The 21,784-nt window shown below is 38.2% G+C and overlaps 1 protein-coding gene across 3 annotated transcripts in view; it reads right to left on the minus strand.

Annotated features, from left to right (window-relative positions):
* The window catches only part of CTNNA2 (catenin alpha 2), a 1,178,402-nt gene that overhangs the window by 897,145 nt on the left and 259,473 nt on the right, over positions 1-21,784 (minus strand). For all 3 annotated transcript variants that reach the window (XM_050752972.1, XM_050752976.1, XM_050752977.1), the window contains one exon: positions 17,263-17,458. In XM_050752972.1, coding sequence (XP_050608929.1) covers positions 17,263-17,458 — 196 coding nt within the window. The remainder of the gene's footprint in view (positions 1-17,262; positions 17,459-21,784) is intronic.

Here is a 21,784-nt window from a genome sequence, read left to right on the forward strand (position 1 = left end):
AAAGGCTGACTTGCCCCAGGCCATATATTTGGCTTTTGGCAAACCTGAGTCTCCATTGTACTCAAGAGGCACACGTGACACCCTGCTTGGTATCTACACCCCACAGCCTCCATTTGGTAGGACAAGGGTTTTCCTGGAGAAATCTGGCACCAAGAGGCAATTATTTCTCAACGAAGGGCCATGAACACTGCATTGTGTCATAGAAATTTAGAATAAATAAATGCACTTTTATACATGTACAATTATTTCAAATTGGCATAGCATTACTTATCAATTATTAGCTATTGTGATGGTTAGTTTACTCTGTGAACTTGGTCAGGCATTAGTACCCAGTAATGCAATCAAACACTAAGCTAAGGTATTGCTTTCTAGACTTTTTATAGACATAGTTAACATTTAAGTAAAGAAGATTCGCCTTGATAATATGAGTTGGCCTCATCAAACCAGGTACAAGACCTTAGAAGCAAAAACTGAGGTTTGCTTAGAAAAGAAATTCCAGACTTCAGCATAACTCCTAATTGAGTTTCCAGCCTGTCATACTGTCCTATAGATAGTGGACTTGTTAGTCCCACAACTGCATGAACCAATTCCTTAAAATATATACATATATAACCTATTGGTTCTGTTTCTCTGGAAAACTCAAACAACTAAAGATTTTATATGTGTGTGTGTATATATATATATGCATTATATATATACACATATATATACACACACATATTTTATATATACATATATATATAATTATTTATAGAGGGGTTAGAAAAGGCCTTTCTGAGCAAATGTCTTTAATTAGCATTTACATAATGCTTCCTATCACTGATTTACATGCCTTGCCTATATGACGATCATTATTATTCCCATTTTACAGTTGATGGAACTGAGGCCTATGAGACATTAAACACCTGTCCAATACCACAGAGTTAATAAATTATTGAGTCAGGTTTCAAATGTAGGCTGTCTAGTCCCGTAAACTGTACTCTTAACCAATATGCTATACTGCCTTAGAATGAATAGCTTTGAGACCTGCTTTAGAGCATGGCTGAGGGTTTTGGATGTGAGGAATGAGGGGGCAAAAAAGAATAAAGTTTAATTCTAGCACTATTGATTTAAGCAACTGGATTGTTAGTCCCATTTCTGAATTGCAAAAAAATGAGAGAGGCTATATTTGGGCTATATTAAATAGCAATATCTATGGCTTGGGCCCAGAAGTAGAAATTATGGAATGGTTGGTACATACAGTAAAATGACTGACAAAGAAGAAAACAAAGCTCAGTTCAGAGCCCTGGGACATTCCAATACATAAAAGTCCAAGAAGATATGGAACCAGAGAAAAGTGGGAGGAAAAGGAGGTATTGCAGAAGTCAAGAGAAGCAAGAAAGGGAATGAGCCAGGGGTGCAGTGCGGGAGCTCAAGTTTGTGTGATGCAACTGAGAGGTTAAGTAAAGGTTTAGGGAAAGAAATATCCAGATACAACGAAGAGTTGAACCCAATGATGCAAAGCAGAGCAAGATTGGTGAGCTTGAGAACCAGAATGGTATGGGAGAGAAAGTGACCATTCATAAGCATCAATTTTATTTTATTTATTATTATTATTATTGAGATGGAGTCATTCTTGTCACTCAGGCTGGAATGCAGTGGCATGATCTTGGCTCACTGCAACCTCCACCTCCCAGGTTCAAGCAATTTTCCTGCCTCAGCCTCTCCAGTAGCTGGGATTACAGGCGCGCATCACCAAGCCTGGCTAAGTTTTTGTATTTTTAGTAAAAATGGGGTTTCTTCATGTTGGCCAGGCTGGTCTTGAACTCCTGACCTCAAGTGATTCACCCACCTTGGCCTCCGAAAGTTCAAATATGTTTAAAAACTTATGGGAAATAGATTTGTGGTAGAGCAAGTATGGCAAAATGCTAATGCCAGATTGAGATGTTGGTTTTGCATGTCCAGGTATTCCCTGTAAAATTCATTCAACTACGCTGTACGTTTGAACAGTTTCATAATAAAATGAGAAATATGGACACCAAATTCAGGATTGTGGTTCCCTGAGTGAGGTTGGATAGTGGGACTAGGAAGGGAAGGAAATACAGACATGACAAGCACACACAGCAGATTCCACTGCATTAGCAAGGTATTATTTCTTAAGCAGAGTGGTCTGCATACTGGTATTCTTGTAATTTCTCATGTTTTGCTTAAATTATATTATACCATAAAAAGAAGTTAAGTGACTATGAGGTAAATAAATTGAACGAGTGAGTATGGATTATTCTTTGAAAAGTTTTGCTCAAAAAAGTAAAAAAAAACGGGGTATTTGTTGGGGGAATTTACAATCAGGTAAGGTTTTTTGTTTGTTTTAACACATAATGTGTTGGCATGCTATTTGGACTGTTCCAGTAGAAATGAAGAAACTGATAATTTAAGATTAGGTTGATCACCCAAGCAGGGTCCTCAAAAAATGGCAAGGGACCAAGAGCTCCAGTAGAGGGATCAGCCTTTCAGAGAAGTGGCTTTTCATTCATTTTTAACTGTGGGAACAAAAGAGTAGGCATACAGTGTCAAGCATTCTGATTTTTAGTTTAAGAAGGGGTAATTCAGCCCCTGCATTTCTTTCTATTTACTACTTAATGATTAATGTGTCTGCTTAGCCCCACAATGCTGGGGTAACACCTCCATAATTTATTGTAAGATCTGATTTTTCCATATTGCCTATATATCACTCCAAAGAGCTGGTCATCTGGGATCTTTTATTAACATGCAGCTAACAAGATTCAGCATGGTTTTAGCCTTGCCCTGTTTGTTTTCTTTTCAAAAGTAGACTCGTAGAATCAACCTAGGTACTGATCAACAGTGGACTGGATATAGAAAACGTGGTACATAAACAATAGCAAATACTACAAAGCCATAAAAAGAATGAAATCATGCCCTTTGCAGCAACATGAATGCAGCTGGAGGCCATTATCCTAAGTGAATTAATGCAGGAACAGAAAACCAAATTTCCCATGTTCTCACTTGTAAGTGGGAGCTGAACATTGCATACTGATGGACATAAACATGGTGACAATAGACACTGGAGATTACTAGAGAAGGAAAGGAAGGAGGGGGGCAAGAGCTGAAAAACTAACTTGGGTACTATGCTCAGTTACCTGGGCGACGGGGTTAATTGTATCCCAAATCTCAGCACCGCACCACATAACCAGGTAACAAACCTGCGCATGCACTCCTCAAATCTGAAATAAATCTTGAAATTATTATTTTTGTTTTAAAAAAAGAAGAGTCACATCTAGAAGCATGCTTGCCCAGTCTTGGTTTCTGAGAGGTCCAGAGTTTATGAAGACTGCCTGGTTTGCATCAAGTCACTGACATCAGAATTAGGAACACATCAGTGAATCAGCTTTGTCTTGAACAATCTTATCTGGTTTTTATTCAAGATGTTTATATCAAATGCATTTTTGATTGAATTACAGACTTAGCTTTTAGAGAGAAAATGCTTGATAGCCAGGTTTCTTTATGTGGTAATACAGAGTATTTTATGCATAAATCAAACACTTTGTTTAAGGAATTTTCCTTAAAGTGAATTACACATGAAATGGAGGTAGTTTCATGATCTATCTGAAAGACTATTTTATTTTATGATTAAAAACATCATTTTGTCATAAACTTTACAACTGATGTGTTAGAAAGCTTAAGAGCCCAATCTATTGTCCAGTTGTAGCAAGAATAATAATGATGTTAGCAATAAAGGCAACGTCCACCAGGGTTTTCAAGCCTGAGGTGTGCTAGGTCTGTTGCTAAGTATTTTACATGCATCCTGTCATCTGCTCTGCACAGTAGTCCTGGAATGAATGTAAGATGAGCCCCAATGAACTCATGAGCACACTGGCACAGAGTGGGTAAATAATTTTCCCAGGTCACACAGCACCGGCATCGTAAAAGCTGCAGTTGGAATTTGAACCTGAACTCTACTGCAAAGCGAGCCCCACCCACTGAGCCTCCTGTGGCTCTGTTCTCAGGTGGACACGTTTGCACAGGTTGCATAGGCACTAATGTATATGTGCATTAGTCACTTCCCTGACTTTTTTTTTTTTTTTTTTTTTTTTTGAGACGGAGTCTCGCTCTGTCGCCCAGGCTGGGGTGCAGTGGCCCGATCTCAGCTCACTGCAAGCTCCTCTTCCTGGGTTTACGCCATTCTCCTGCCTCAGCCTCCCGAGTAGCTGGGACTACAGGGGTCCACCACCTCGCCCAGCTAGTTTTTTTGTATTTTTTAGTAGAGACAGGGTTTCACCGTGTTAACCAGGATGGTCTCGATCTCCTGACCTCGTGATCCGCCCATCTCGGCCTCCCAAAGTGCTGGGATTACAGGCTTGAGCCACCGCGCCCGGCCTCCCTGACTCTTCTTGAGTCTTCGACCATATTTGTCTTTTCTATTTTCCATGGATTTCTCATTCTCTTTCTGTATTTTGTATCCTTGCATGCCTCTTGAAATGTTTTCTGTGAAACGCAAGAATGGCTTTACTTAGACTGGTAAGTTCAGACTTCAAAAAAGAGTATTAAAAGAAACAGTCCTGAATTGGCAATCTTCTAAACTAGATTTCTGATTCGTATTCATACAGATGTATAATTTACCATTCTTTCCAAGTCAGCTTAAAAATAAGAATAGTTTGGCATTCACGCTGTGTTTGTTCTTGCCATTTTTGCTAAGCATATAAGCAGAAAAGTTTATAATTATGGTTTATTATTATGCTCTGCTAAGTTAATAATCTATCAATATTGGTTTATTAATTGTGACAAATAAGTGTAGAGTATATGTAATTTTCTGTACTATCCTTGCTAATTTTCTGTAAGTCTAAAATTATTCTAAGTTTATTTTAGAAAATGGAACAAAATTAGGTGATGTCATATAAATAGATGTTTTCAAATCAGCAGAGTAAATATATAGGGTTGTGATTACTGAGTTATAAGGCAATTAAATCTATCTTTAGTTTTATTTTAGAAACTGCCAAACTGTCCTTCAAAGTGACTATGTCATATTACCTCCGAATGAATGAGATCTTTGTTGCTCCACATATCACCAACATTTTGTATTGTCAGTTTTGGAGATTTTAGTTATTCTAGTAAAGATATATTAAAATCTCATTGTTGTTTAATTTGCATTTTCCCAATCACAAATGATGCTGAACATTGCTTCTTATGCTTATTTGCCATCTGCATGTCTTCCTTGGTGAGGTATCTGTTCAGGGCTTTCACCCATTTTTATGTTGAGTTACTGGTTATCTTGTGGAATTTTAAGAGTTCTTTGTATATTATGGATATAAGTCTTTCATCAAATATGTAATTTATCAATTTTTTTCTTGCAGTTTATGGCTTGTTTATATTCTCTTAGCATTATGTTTCTCAGTGCCAAAGTTTCTAGTTTTAATATGAAATTCAAATTACCAATTTTTTTCATGAATCATGCTTTTGGTTGTTTCATTTTTAAATTGTACTTCCAGAACCTATAATCATGTTTCATATTTTACTTGTCTCATCTCAAAATGTAATATTCTTATTGGCAGATAATGTCTGTTTTCTTTATTCCATATTCTCAGCACCCAAAATAGTGCCTGTGCATAATACTCAAAAAATATTTGTAGAATTAATCAATGCACATGGAGATCAGTATCAGTGTCATATTATACAAGTATGGATGATACTTCAAATGACAAACAGGATGACTTTGAGAGAATATATACAAAGTTTCTTACAAATGACGTGGCAAACAATAAACCATTGCTATTGTTGCTGTTATTTTTGCTGAAAGAATACAGCATTTTCAAAAGCCAAGGGTTCCAGAAAGAGAGGCCAGGTGAAAGAATAATATGTCATTATCTCCCAATGTCTTGCAATAAAAGCCACACAAAGGGCTCTGTGCTGACCTGGAGTACTCTTGGGCCCTCAGCTAATGCAAACTTTGGCATACAAATATATTTTATTTAACAAAATATGCAACAGATGAACTTATTGCAAATGTTAAAATTTGCATTAAGATGAATCCTAAGGGTATATGACATTTTCATGTTTATGCATTTTTCTTCATGATATTTTCACATCAAACTTCTTTTTGTCTTTTTGTCATTTTGTGTATCTCTAGGTTTTTTGGTATTTTTTAAACTTCTGATGTTAAACCTTCCGAGAATTGATTTCATTCCTACATAGCATACTTTTCCATGGAAAAGAGACCTAAACTAATTGAAATGATGTTGATAATGATGTACTAAACTTAGTGATTCTCAAACTTTAGAAGCGTAAGAGTCACTTGGGGTGCTATCTAGTAATAAAATTTACAGGGTCACCCCAGACACACTGAATCTAGAGTTATGGCTAGACTCATCAAGATGAATTTTCATGGACTCCTCCCATACCCACCCAGGGAATTCTGAACCAGGTGGTCTGTGAACTTCACTCTGAGAAACACTTGTAAAATGAAGCTTCTATAAGGAAGGGGAGGAGAAGCCACTGGAAAGACAGTGAGTAGCAGCGTACGGCCATAGGGGAGCACCATCAGATCTCTAGCTCAGCTGCACTCATAGACTGAAGAAAGACATCCTCCATTCCAACTTCAAAGTCTGCCTTTGCTGGATCTAGTACACATGCACTTTACTACATTACTCAAACTGTATCTTTTTTTTTTTTTTTAAGAGACAAGGTCTTGCTTTGTCACTCAGGCTGAAATGGAATGGCTCACTGCAGCCTGAAACTCCTAGGCTCAAGCTATCCTCCTGCCTCAGTCTCTAGAGTAGCTGGGACCACAGGTGTGTACCACCATGTCCAGCTCATTATTTTATTTTTTGTAGAGATGGGGGTCTTGCTATCTTGCCCAGGCTGGTTTGAACTACTAACCTCAAGCAATCCTCCCACCTTAGCATCCCAAAGCACTGGGATTACAGGTATGAGCCACAGTACCTGGCTGTGAATAGTATCATTGTAAAAAGTAATGGATCTACACTCAGCAGAGTCCAGGCTTGATGAAGTGAGATCCGTAGAGAGAATATAAATGAGTTATTTTCCCGTCTCTTACCTAGGATTTGCCTGTTGTATCTCCATTTTCTGTCCTAGAATACTCTTCTTTCCCAAAGGTATCCCCCTTCAGTGGAAATAGCCCTTCCACTCCCCATATAGGAGTGAAATCTTACCCTAAGACCAGCAAGAGCCCATACTAGAACACAGTAACTAAGGTACCACCCACACAGAGGCAGTCAGGCAGCCGTGAAGTGTCAGCGCACAGCACAGAAAGGAAGCCCAATATCCTAGGAGACTCAAGTATTCAGGGTATAAGGAGTAAAGGCATAAAGCCAGGGATACTTAAGAAAAGGACACACAGAGGAGTAACAGAATCCTGCCACCTCCTGCAACTCTCCTTTTTAGAGACGCTGATCCTTGGGGAAAGTGCTGCAGTAGCAAGGACACGCCCACCACACCCACACCCTGCTGCTTTATGTATTTATAGGGCAAATGAAGGAGGAGGGGCAGGGCTGTGTGACAGAGGGAGCTTCCTGATCAGGGAAATAGTCTCTGACCAGCTCTCAGTCTAGGAGTTCACACAGCTGGCATCAACTGAAGTATCTGTTGGGTCCTCTTATTCCACTAACACCACAGGACCAAAGAGGGTGAGAAGCAGGGAGGCACCAGGTCATTAGGAAGCAAGGGCTTATGACCTCTCAGATATGTGAAGGAGACCTTTCTCTCATGCTCTGTCACGTTTTCTGTCTTGCTCTGTCTAAGCCCATTGGTCATCATTTACTTAATATCGATTGAATGAAAATGAAAGGCACAATGGCTCAGGCCTGTAATCCCAGCTCTTTGGGAGGCCTAGGTGGGCAGATCACAAGGTTAGGAGTTCGAGACCAGCCTGGCCAACATGGTGAAACCCTGTCTCTACTGGAAATACAAAAATTAGCCAGGCATGGTGGCACATGCTCCTGTAATCTCAGCTACTTGGGAGGCTGAGGCAAGAGAATAGCTTGAACTTAGGAGGTGGAGGTTGCAGTGAGCCGAGATCACGCCGCTGCACTCCAACCTGGGTGACAGAGTAAGACTCCATCTCGGGAAAAAAAAAAAGAAAAGAAAATAGTGGAACTTGTTGATATCACCATATCACTTCAAATTTGAGGTTGTCATAACAAAGAAAACACTGCATGAGCAGTGAATGGCTTGGCCATCACTTTCATTTAGGAAATGGTCCCATGAAGAGGCTGCCTCTTTCACCTGCACCTCTTTGTCGCTCTGCTCCATAAGATTCGCCTTGGTTTTGAGTTAGGACCATGTGCATCTCATCTGCACGCTGGCCAAATACACTTCGGTGGCGTGGTCATGTCTTAAGCTGCTTGGATTTGTCATTGCTCAGACAGAGTGGGCAATATGAAAATGCTGTTGTCGAATGAAGGCAGGAAATGTAAGCAACTGCTCCATGGCTTAAGAGAATGTGGAGAGACAATAAGGGGTGACAGAGGAGGCGTTTTAAGGATTCTCTATAAGTTCTATGGCATACAACCAATGCTGTGTTACACCATTAAGTGGATTTGCCTATTGAGAAAATTTGAGAAAGGATGCCTATCATGCAAAGCACAGCTTTCTAATCTATTTCAAATTGAATAAGATTACCGACTACCATATGTGAACACCCCATTTCTAACAGATGCAGTTACACACCATATAAATGAATTAAATACAAAATTCTTAGGCAAATTATGCCTCATAAAAATTGGCCTTTTCAGCAGCATCCCAGAAAGGAGTAATCGTCAGCTGTACTCAGTAAATAAAATCCCCTAAAAAATGTATGGGAGACCCACACAGATGGCAGTAACAGATGAAAAATAGAAAAACATCTCCAACAGTGGTCAAGTATCAGCTACCCACGGTCCATTAAAACAACCTCTGTCTTTGTTCAAAATAATTGAGATCATTTCATCCAATCTGCTTTTGCTCTTACCTTTTCTACAAAACATTTTTGGGATTATCTCTCCTCCCTACCTGCTTTCTAGATAAAGAAATTTCCTCTCTGCATCACTTCATGCAACCCTGAACCTTCTTTCTTTGTATTGTAGTTATGGTTCCTTCTCTTCATATATACCCTGATACTTCTTTTTTGGGCTGGAAACAATAATCAAGCAGGCAAATAGTTATAATTTTGTGCTTGCCTTTAATGTCTCCCCATTATTCCTCTCCATTTCTCTCCTTACATTCTGCGATGATCTTCTAAAGCATGCCTGAAGTGTTCACTATGTGCAGGCTGCAGAGATACACAAAATAATAACACAGAGGCCCTTGGTTGAGTACCAGACTATCTGCAGAGGCAAAAATAAATACTTTCAATACGTATTGCAATGATAACCAAAAGAGAGTCTAGTGAGCATTCCTACCTACATCAATTATTTCACCATCTATTCTGTTTTTTCAGGATGGATTCCTTCTTTTCATTTAGCGGTTGCCCTTGTGGCTTCCTGAAAATGCACTTTTGAATATAATTAATGACACCTGTCTAGCAAAATCCAAAGCATTTTCTCATTATTCATTCTCCACAATCTCCGAACACTCTGATATGACTACAATAACATTCTGGAGTCTAGATTGATCACTATCTCCTTTAAGAAATATCCTAGTCCCTTGGATTTTAGTATTCTGTCTTTGTTCGCTGGGTACTTTTCAGGAATTGCTTTCCCTTCCTAATTTATTTCTATTTCATTTTCTAATACTAGTTTGTTCTTTCTTCCAAAACTATACCTTCATCCCTCTAATCCTGTCTCTCTATTGGCAAGTACTTCCAAATTTCTCCATTTCACCATGGCATTGCCCTTCTGCCAGGTGGTCGTCCCCATTCATCTATGTTTAAAATCAAACCCGTACGCTCTCGCCTGCCCCTGTCACTCCTAAAGACTTCCCAATTAACTAGCCTAGGGTCAAAAATTTAGAACAAATTTTGGCTCTTATCTCCCCTTCAGTAAGTTGAAAAAGATCATATATGTATATATTTTTTTTGTAATGTCTGCAACTTTTTTTAGCTTCTTTCTATTCCCATTACCACTTCCTCAATCCTGGACCCTCAAAGTACTAGATTTTGTTTCATTTCCCTTGACATTATGATCACACCTAACCAATCTGTTTGGGTGCAGTTTTTCTCTGATTTAGTCAGCCTTTCATAATGTTGCCAAATTAATCTTTCTAAAATATCATTTAAGTGGGTAGAAGCCAGCCAGCCAGGTAGCTAGCTTCTGCCCTCCTTCCCTTTCTCTCTTCCTTTCATCATGTTGTCTATACTTTTCCCAATCTGGGTCTGTTCCATCACCTTATCATATTTCATTTTTTTTTTTTGGGGGGGGGATGAAGTCTCTCCATCACCCAGGCTGGAGTACAGTGGCACAATCTTGGCTCACTGCAACCTCCGCCTCCCAGGTTTAAGTGATTCTCCTGCCTCAGCCTCTCGCATATCTGGAACTACAGGCATGAGCTACCACACCCTGCTAATTATTTTGTATTTTTAGTAGAGACAGAGTTTCACTATGTTGGTCAGGCTAGTCTCAAACTCCAGACCTCAAATGATCTGCCTGCCTCGGCTTCCCAAAGTGCTGGGATTACAGGCGTGTACCACCGCGCCCAGCCATCTTATATTTCCAACTGTACCTGAATATGAAATGTTTCATCAAATCAGGGTTTCTTTATCCAACCTCCAATTATCAATGCCATTCTTGTTTCTTTGCCTTTGAAAATTAGATAAAGCCTGAAATTCTTATCCCACCAATCTTAAACCTGAAATTCTTGTCCCACTAGTCTTTGCAAATTTTTAATCAATGCTCAGCTGAAGCATTACCTCCTTCTTGTTAATTTCAGCTATATATCTTTCTTTTTCCACAACTCCTGAAATACTTAACCGCCCTATAGATTTGACTGCCCAGCATATACTTAACATATATTCCTGCGTACCTACAGAATGTCAGGCTTGGTAACACATCATTTAGCATAAGACAGAGTCTCACTCTATTACCCAGGCTGGAGTGCAGTGGTGTGATCTCAGTTCACTGCAACCTCCACCCCCTGGGTTCAAGTGATTCTCCCGTCTCAGCCTCCCCGAGTAGCTGGGACTACAGGTGCCCGCCACAATCCCTGGCTAATTTTTTGTAATTTTTAGTAGAGACGGCATTTCACTGTGTTAGCCAGGATGGTCTCAATGTCCTAACCTCGTGATCTGCCCCCCTCGGCCCTCCAAAGTGCTGGGATTACAGGCGCAAGCCACCATGCCCGGCCCTTACTTACCTACTTCTAAGTAAACAGTAAGCTCATAAACCTTGTATAATGACTGCCTGTTGTCACCTGCCAAATGTAAAACACTAAATAACTACCATGGGTTGATAAGTAATCTAAGCTGGGCTGATAAGCAAGAAGGGGCTTAGTCTGCTTCTTCACAAATTGGCTGTAAAATGAAATCACCTGAGGAGCTATAAACATCTTGAAGCCTGGGTTCAACTCCAGAGATTCTGATTTAATTGAAGAGGAGTGAGGCCTGGACATAAAGAGTGCGAGATCTTCCCTAGTATTCACTAAAGTTTGAGAACCCCTCAATTAGTGCATAGTCAAGAAAAAGTTTTCAGTCTAGGAAAATCTTCGTGGTAAACACTAAAAACGTTTTGGAATTCCCCGATTTAAGCTTTCCTTGGCCCAGAGCTTCAATATGAAGAAATGATTGTGATAACTCCTTTGCATTCCTTGTTTTCAAGATTTTCTATGAATGGTTCACTAGCTGCACAACTATCCACTCATAGTTTGCAGGCACCTGCATGCAACTACCACCAACTTTAAGTCATACCGAGCTACTCAGTCTTCTTCATGAAGGCTATTAGATACTGATTCAGCTGTCTAGCATCCTGCTTGGAAAGGCTGGGGCTTGTTCACTAACCAAAAGGTAGTACACATTGCTATAGGTAGTACACACTGATTTAATAAATTATAATTAATAAATCTACTCTGACATCTATAGAACATTTAAAGTTATTTTTAAATCCCCTGTGACTTCATTTAGTAAAAGAAATCATTTAGGTAAACACAATAATTGTATGTGAAAAATGGAGAAACTGAAGCTAAAAGTGGTTAAATGACTTTGCTTTTCAGCTAGTTATTTGTCAAAGTAAGATTAGAAGTTGGATATCTTAACCAAACTGCCAATGCTTCCCTGATTTCACAAGACTCCTTCCTTAATAGCACCTACCGTGTGCTAGAGGACCACGCCAAGTGCTTCAGGAGAAGAAAGAAATATATAAATCTCATTGTTCCTATTCTGATACTGTTTAAACTTACACTAGGAAGATAATATGCATATATCACATACTTTAGTCATAATTAAACAGACAGGAAGGCAGAAACGCAAACACCAAACTAGATATCCTGTTTTTCCCAAAGTCTAAAGCATCACAGTTCTAAGTTTTGAATACAATATCTTTTAGACAATTTAGTTTTGTTATTTCTTTTAAATATAAATGCTATCATAAGCCTACTGTATGTAAATGCACCTGAGAGCAAAAACTTACGTATACTCCGAGAATGTCCCTGTATGGCAGAGGCATCTGAATGTGTTTGCTGAGCTAGGGAATCTGGGAGTGGCCACTCCAGAGATTCATTCCTTATCTATGAGTAACATCTGAGCCCCTAGCCCAGCCCGTGGAACATGGGGTGTAGAGGGGCTTTTGGGTTGAATGAAGGTTGCCAGGTGAAGGTTGTTAGGTAAATGGTGCTACATGAAAGTGCTATATGAACTGCATGCCTCTCACAAATGTTTGTGGTTCTTCGGCCCAGCCTGCTGCCACTGGACTTCTCCCCTGTAGGTAAGCCCCCCAATAAAACTCCCTGTCTCATTTGCTGACTCTGGGTCTCTTCTTTGGTCCCGTGATCCTGGCGTCATCCCCACTGGAGTCCATAGGAGTTCAGCACAACACCTACTCCAATATTTTTTACAGATATAGGGAAATCTTCTACTGGAATATTCTACAGTAAAAATATAGTCACCACTCATACTGAAAACTTTTAGAGATCTGGCATGCAGCTTAGGTTTAAAAGAGAATATATATATATATTTAATTATATATATAAATTTAATATATATATAAATAATATATATAATAAATTCAAATAACACTGTTTAGCCATATGAGATACAACAATAACATAGTTAAATAGACAATTCCATCTATAATCTTGACAGATTGGGTAATTATAATGAATGCTGTGAAACTTCAAAAGAAAAAACAGTTGTATATTAAAAATCTGAAAATGGACATGTACAATATGAAAATTGGCATTTATGCTGAAAACAAAAAGTGACAATACTTTTTAATAAAAACAGAAACGATGCAATAGTAAAGCTAACAGATTTCATTCCCCACAACATGTCATTTAATAAATAAGTCATGTATGGATGCTGGAGGTTGTTTAAAAGAGGTTCTTGTTTCTAAATGTCAGTGTGTCCATAATTTCTGAATATCATCTTCCAAATTAGAAAATAGATTTCTATGATAGAAGGAAAGATACAGTGTTTTAAAGTTTCCATTAACTAAATATCTCGTCCCATTCCATATTCCTTACCCACAAGCTCCTTTCTCTCTACCTCTCTCTGAAAATCAATGCAGGCTCTCATTGGTAAATAAAATTTGGGTAATGGGCAAGCAGGAGAATCAGGTAAAGCCAGATAAGCTAAGGGGATTACATAACAACGAGCTGTGCTAGAGAATGCAAAGAATGGAGATAAGAGCTTCTGGGCATCAAATTCAAACAAGAGACTAAGGACCTTGCTGTCAGGGAGGAGGTGCACGACTCACACCTGAGAGGCACGTGCCGCGGATGGGAGCGACTGCAGAGTGAAAAATAACAAAGCGAATTTTAAAGACTTTTACCCATTTTTGGGGTTATTTTGCATACTATAGTAATGCTTCCTTGAATTTGACACTGTTCAAGAGAAGGAGTATATGGCATTTGAGCTTTATAAAGGTTAGACATGGCCATCATTTCTGATATAGAATTGTTTTGTAACAAGAAATGGATACTATAAAAAGCAAGCTTGAAATATCCTCTAGAAGAGCAACCATTGTTAGCTGTCTTCAATTAGCATCTGTAGAAATTTGTTACTCTAATACTCCTAGGATAGTCTGGTCAAGAACTGTGTTGCTTATTATATTATATCCACAAGAACACCATTTCATGTAAGCTTCAAGAAAATGAAAAGATTAGTTTCTACAGAATGTGTGAAAACCAACTTGTAATGACAAAAGAATTCTTAAGAGGTTTTGGAGAAACTAAAGGGAAAATTTTCTCATCATAAAAGACAAACGTTTTCAAAAGAGGCCCAGAGGCCAATCAAACCAGTTTCTACCATGAATACCTTTGCTATCTTCATTGCAAAGATGGATTCATGGATGTATACATTTGTCAAAATTTATCATATTGTAAATTTTAAGTGCATGCAGTTCATCATATGGCAGTCAACCTAAAGAACCCACAACAAAAGAAAAAATAAAAGAACCATCCAGCCTATAGATGCATGAAAACAAACAAGCATCCATCTGCAGTTCAGAAGGAATATCAGTTTTCAAATGCACCTGAAAACTTAGAAGATTTCGCATTGCCAAAACACATACGCAAATATACTCTGTCCACAATTGATAAAATGTGGCACATTTAACATTGCAAATTAAAGTAATAATTTAAATTAGTACCATAGAAATGAAATTAGGTTTTAGGAGGAAGGACAGGATGAGGAAGAAGAAGAGGACAGCATGGGGAACGGTATTTGTTAGTGTGGAAGGAGGGTGCTGTTTCCAGGTACTAAATATACATCTGTGAACTGATACAGTGCTAGGTTTGCAAAAAGAATTGGAACGGACGATTCATTCACCTCTTAATTCAATAATTCAACAAATATTTAATGAGTACTAAGCATTGCAAATCAATGATTAGCAAAAGAGACATGGTCTGGTCTCTGCCTTTATTAATTTATAGTATGGCATTAAAGACAGTCACCTCACAAATACTTAATTATCCTGTGAAAAGTAACAAGGAAAGGACCCATTAAAAAGTATGACAGGAGTTTCAGATAAAGTTTCCCTGAGAAGGTGTTCCTTGAGCTGGGAAGTGTAGAAATGTGTGAAAAGGACAGCATATATAAAGGCCCTGGGGCACGAAAACATAGTGCCTTTGAATAACTGAGACAGGAAGCGGTCCATTAAATAGATATTTAGGAGGTAAGATCTAGGAAACTTTACAATAGACTACATTTGGAAGGAAAGGGAAGTAACAAGAATGGCACCAAGATTTATGCAACATGCAACTGAATAGATATGCATTGCATTCTTCAAGATAGAAAATGCAAGAGAGAGACCAAGCTTGGGAGTAGGTGTCTGTTCTGATTTCATGGTCCTTAGAACTTTCAACTACAGATACTGCGTAGGACTACATCAAAATTTAAAAATTCTCTGTGTCAAAGGACACAATAGAGTGAAAAGGCAATCTACAGAATGGGAGACAATATTTGCATATCACTTTCTGATAAGGTGTTAATATCCAGACTATATAAAGAACTCCTATAACTTAACAACAGCAACAAAACCGAACAACCTGATTCAGAAATGGGCAAAAGACTGGAAATATTTCTCCGAAAAAAATATTCAAATGCCTAAGAAGCATATAAAAAGTTCCTCAACATAAGTAATCATTAGGAAAATATAAATCAAATCTACAACGAGATATCACCTCACACCAATTATGATGACACAATTCACAAAATAAAACAAGTGTTGGTGAGGATTTGGAGAAATGAGAACCACTGTGCACCATTAGTAGGAGTGCACTACTATGGAAATGGTGCAGCCACTGTGGAAAATAGCATGCAGGCTCTGAAAAATTAAAAATATAATTATCATATGATCCAGTAATACCACCTCTGAGTCTATATCCAAAAGAACTGAACTCAGGGTATTAACGAGAGATCTTTACCTCTATGTTCATAGTAGCATTATTCTCAGGAGCCAAAAAGTGGAAGCAACGCAAACATCTGTGAATGGATGAATGTATAAACAAAATGTGGTATATACATACAATGGAATTTTGAAACATGCTACAACATGTATGAACCTTGAAGACATTACATTAAGTGAAATAAGCCAGTCAAAAAAATACTAATATGTATGATTCCACTTATATAAGGTATTTAGAGCAGTCAAATTCATAGAAAAAAAAAGTAGAATGCTGATTACCAGAGGAGGAGGATATGGGGAATAGTTTAATAGGTATAGAGTTTCCGTTTGCAAGGTGAAATAGTTATGGAGATTGCTTGCTCAACAATATGAATATCATTAACACTATCGAACTGTACACTTACAAGTAGTTAAGATTTTTTGTTGTTGTTGTTAAGAGACAGGGTCTCACTCTGTCACCCAGACTGGAGTACAGTGGTGCAATCTTGGCTCACTGCAACCTCCGCCTCCCAGTTCCTAGCAATTCTCCTGCCTCAGCCTCCCGAGTGGCTGGGACTACAGGCACATGCTGCCATGCCTGGCTAATTTTTTGTATTTTAGTAGAGACAGGGTTTCACTGTGTTGCCCAGGCTGGTCTTGAACTCCTGAGCTCAGGCAATCCACCAGCCTTAGCCTCCCAAAGTGCTAGGATTACAGGTGTGAGCCACTGCACCCGGCCATAGTTAAGATTTTATGTTGTATATTTTACTACAAATCAAAATTTTAAAATGCTGAATCAACAGCATGATAGCTAGCTAGCTAGAGGGGTAGTTGATTCATTAATGGGTAGCCAGCTTGCTACGTTTGTGAGGAAATCTGTGAACTGAAAATATGAATTTGGGACTCGCAGAAAAAGAAGAATAATTCTCTTACAGTACCTTACATTCTTCTCCCTCTTCATCCATAGAAACTTGATTTTACCATGACTCTATAAACATTAGGTCTTCCCATCCCATTCTCTCTAAAACCTGAGTTTGATGCAAAGTCTCTTTTCATTTACCAAGAAAAAACAACTTGAAGATTTTGAAGTAACAGCAGACATAGAGTGTTTGTAGCTGTACCATACTGCAACAACAAAAACAGCTCTATGTACCACATCCAGCAAACATTAAAAACAAGTGCAGATAGAAAGGAAAAAACGTCAGACTTCCTCTTTGAGTAAATATCCATTGATTCTAAAGAAAAAGTCATTGTTTGCACATCCGTATAGATTCCCCTCGAACAATAACATCATTCTGCCTACCTTGTTTGCGCACATCCTCTACAGCAGCCACCAACTCTTCTTTGAGATCTTGACTCTCCTTAGCGATCTGTTCACCCTTTTCCAGGAAGTTCTGAGTGGCTTGCTCTACAGAGGCAGCTAGTACATGGGCTTTCTTTGACCTCCCTTTCTTTTTACCAGATGGGCCTTTGTTGCTTGTGTTGACAAGTGTAGTCACCTTAAATAGAAAAGAAAAACTGTAAAACTTCTTTGCAAAACTGTCTAGAAGTGTCATGTTACCTCACAATTTCTAAATCTCTGTGTTTATTAAATCATGGGATTTCATTATTAAATCATGAATGCACATCACTTAGCCTCATCACATAGCCTTACCAAGGAAACTGTGGAATTATATGGATTAGCATACAAATAAATGGTTATCATTTATTTCCTGTAGAAAAACAAAAGCACATGAATAACCAGAAATAGCATACTTGCCAGTAGCTCAAAGTTTCAAGTTCACTCACTTTTACAGACTGACAAGTACAGTGCTCCTTGGAGTACCCAGCGTCAGGGTGGCAAGGAAGCAAAGCAAAAATGGAAGTGCCTCTGAGTACTGAGCCAGGAGAACCAATATCCAGTGCTGAGCCCTGTAAGTCAGGGCAGAGATGAATGAGCAATTAATAAATAATGAGTAGCCAACACCCAGTACTTACATGTTATTTTCCAAGGACTTTTGAATAACTTACATGTTATTTTCCAAGGACTCCCAGCACTTTGGGAGGCTGAGGCAGGCAGATCGCCTGAGGTCAGGAGTTCAAGACCAGCCTAGCCAACATGGTGAAACCCCATCTATACTAAAAATACAAAAATTAGCTGGGCGTGGTGGCAGGTGCCTGTAATCCCAGCTACTCGGGAGGCTGAGGCTGGAGAATCGCTTGAACTCGGGAGGCATAGGTTGCAGTGAGTTGAGATTGCACCATTGGACTCCAGCCTGGGTGACAAGAGCAAGACTTCATCTCAAAAAATAAAATAAAATAAATAAAATGGTAAATTTTATGTGAGGGGAATAAATGATTCAGACTCAATGTTTAGTTAACCAGCTAAAATTCTAGAATCATAATGAGATATGAATCGATTATCACTGTTTTTCTAAGTATCATAATTTGGACACATATCTCAACTGCCAAATTTCTTTTAACACTGTATCTAGAGCTATTTAATTTGCTAGCGAGGCTATTACTATCTTTTGAGCAACTTGCTATCTCCTATAAACTTCTGAACCTTTATTTTCCACCAGTGAGAAGTTTGGAGGGGAAATGAATGCAACTGTTCCATATTCTGTTCAACAAAAGTTGCCAGTCATGTTTACTGCTGTATTTTTTTTTTTTTTATCAGCTTCACAAGAATGTAGGTTCTGTGGTTTATTTTCATTGATATTTACCCTGGTTAGCAGACTAAAGATGTTATTGGAGGTTAAGAAACCCAGTCTACAAAAAAGTTCCAAATGGAGTTAGCTTCTGATGTTTACTCCAAATCCCAAAGCAATCAAAGCAATTACTCAAAGTCACAATTAATATCTGGTCAGTTTATAGAGAAAGAGATAACACTGAAAAAAAAAAAGGATTGAATAAATGTAAACTAAGATGATGTGTGTAGATAGAACCAATACTTAAGAGGTGATTAGTGCAGGGTTGGAAGCTGTCATATTTGGCTTTCTTTTGATTGCTAAATAATTATGTACAGTGAACTTAAGAAAGATTCTATAAGGTCATTTAAGTACAAACACTAGCCAAAAAATGGCAAAATCATTAAATATAAGAATATCCGATAATACTGGTTTAGCTGTAAAATGTGTATGCAATGAGGAACACATTGTAATCTTTTCAGTGCCACCCACACGAGGCAATCATTAAAAAAAAAAGACAGCTTGTCACGAAGATTGCTTTTCTGAGGTGCAGGAGCATTCTCCTTAATGAAGATTTAGTCTAACAATGAACATACTACTCTTCCAAGAACCTCAACTCCCCAGAACAGCCAATACCTGGAAACAAGCACAGAAGTCCCCTAAGCAAACACAGCAACCATCTCTACCATCTGCATTTAGGCCAGGCACCTTTTATCAGAGGAAAATACTCCCTATTCTCACTGAGATGTAATTTATTCTCATTTTATACATAATTATGAGATGTTTCATAATCTACTTTTTTAGACTTCACAAATTAGAAAAAATGGGTGGAGAGGAGCTATTAATTTTAGATAAATTGACATTTTTAAGAAGTAGAAGCTGGTAATGACTCTACCAAAATTGCTACACGACTATAATGTGGGTTCATTTTCTGGAGGGGCTGACACGTTTCTAGCCTTCTATATGTCATGGTGCGTTACTGCATTAGGCATAGTTTAGGTGATGCAAATAATAGCAAACCAGTAGAAAATGTCAGTTTTGTGGGAAAAAGAAACCATGGAATATTACCAGGAAGTTCCTAAGAAAAATGTGATTACTTTCAGATGAAGCAAATCAATCCTTATTTAGTAAAAGCTCTCATGTAGTCATGGTAGAAGAGCACAAAGGGAAGAAACGGAAAAGAGGCAAATAGAAAGAAAGGGATGGGCTTCCATAAAGGCTCATGTCTTAATCAGCTTGGAATAAACAATTCAATGCTTTTCACTGCTATTCAGTGTTTTATTGGAGGACAAATTAATAAATTAGATAAGAAAAAGAAAGAAGATATGTATGTATTAGAAGAGTAGACATTAAATTACATCTTATAGAGAATATGATTCTTAAGAAAATAAAAAATAATTAAAAGACAAACAAGTCCAACTACTACAAGAGCAAACAGCAAGGTGGCTAGATACAATATAAACAATAAAAACCTAATGGAAGAGCAGTAACAAAGGAGAAATGTGGTTTTAAATATGCCATTCACAATAAGCATACATTTATATGATCAGAAATAACCATAACATAACATGTAGAAAGTCACATGGGGGAAAATAACATTTTAGTGAAGAACATAAAAGAAGACGTACATAATACAGAGACATCCCATGTTCTTGGATGGGAAGACTCAAGATTGAAAAGACGTCATTTCTGCCCAGTTTATTCTAAAATTAGCATTCTAGATATTTACATAGTAAATAACCAAGAAAGCCTCTCACTCGGTTCAGATGTCTTTTTTTATTTTTTTTTTTTTTGAGACGGAGTCTCGCTCTGTCGCCCAGGCTGGAGTGCAGTGGCTGGATCTCAGCTCACTGCAAGCTCCGCCTCCCGGGTTCACGCCATTCTCCTGCCTCAGCCTCCCGAGTAGCTGGGACTACAGGCGCCCGCCACCTCGCCCGGCTACTTTTTACTGTAAACTTAAAATATCCTCTCATTCAGTTTGGTTCTCTTTTTACCATAAACTTAATAAACTTTTCAGTAAATTAGAGACAGATTATTTAAGATTAGCATATGCAGGACTCTTGCTCCTCACTTCTGGCCAGTATATCAAATGTTTAAATGGAAGTAGCAAAAGTAGTTTAGATCCATTAGTAGGTGAAAAAGTTGGGTCTATCTTTTTAAACTAACCACTCTTGGGAATTCTCAACCTAGCCCTTGCTATGCAAATGCACTGATTTAGTCCCACTCTCCTACCTTCCTCCTGAGTTGTCCTGCCCGTTCTCTTGCCACCCTATGACAATGCGTGCCACTCTACACTACTGCACACTTTCCTTTTCTCCCACCTGAAGTGTCATTTTTTCCCAAGTATGTTAAAGGCTTTTACTCTTCTTGAGCTGTGCCTATATTTACATCTAAAATTCTGAAAGTTCATATCCATCTACTTCGGTTCTATCTTGTTATTTTACAGGTAGGGAAACTCAGCTTAGAGAAGTTACCTTAGGTGAAAAAAAGAACTTCTTCAAATTCACATGGCTCCAGAGATACAAAAGGCTAAATTATTCTTGTGTTCTATGCTGTATCTTTGGAACTTGAGAACTCACCATTCTCCTCTTGTTTTTCCTTCAAACAATGAGAGGCTGCTAAAAGACAAAATAATCTTAAAATGTATTTATTCTCTACATTTGTCTCACAACATTTATTTGTGTCCTATTGGTTGTCTTTTCATTCAAAGGCATTATTTATATATGTTAATGTATATTTATAAATGTTAGTGAAATATTAACCAACTATGTTATCCCATCTTCCTGCAATGCCCTGTAATATCTGATGTATTCAACAGTCTCAGTCTAGAAAATGCATATTAGGGCTCTTTGTGTCAGCTGAAAGTAAAAGAAGGACAAAAGTATTTCAAAACTCTTATAACTAACCAAATAGTAGATCTTAGGGTTCCTATGTAACAATGCTCTTCTATGGGTAAATCAAAGAACAATAAGGAAATTCATTGCTTAAAAAAGAACAAGATCATGTCCTTTGCAGGATCATGGATGGAGCTAGAGGACATTATCCTTAGCAAACCAATGCAAGAACAGAAAATCGAATACTGCATGTTCTCACTTACAAGTGGGAGCTAAATGATGAGAACACATGGACACATAGAGGGGAACAACACACACTGGA

This window comes from Macaca thibetana, chromosome 13 (genome assembly GCF_024542745.1).
Source record: "Macaca thibetana thibetana isolate TM-01 chromosome 13, ASM2454274v1, whole genome shotgun sequence".
NCBI lineage: Eukaryota > Metazoa > Chordata > Mammalia > Primates > Cercopithecidae > Macaca > Macaca thibetana.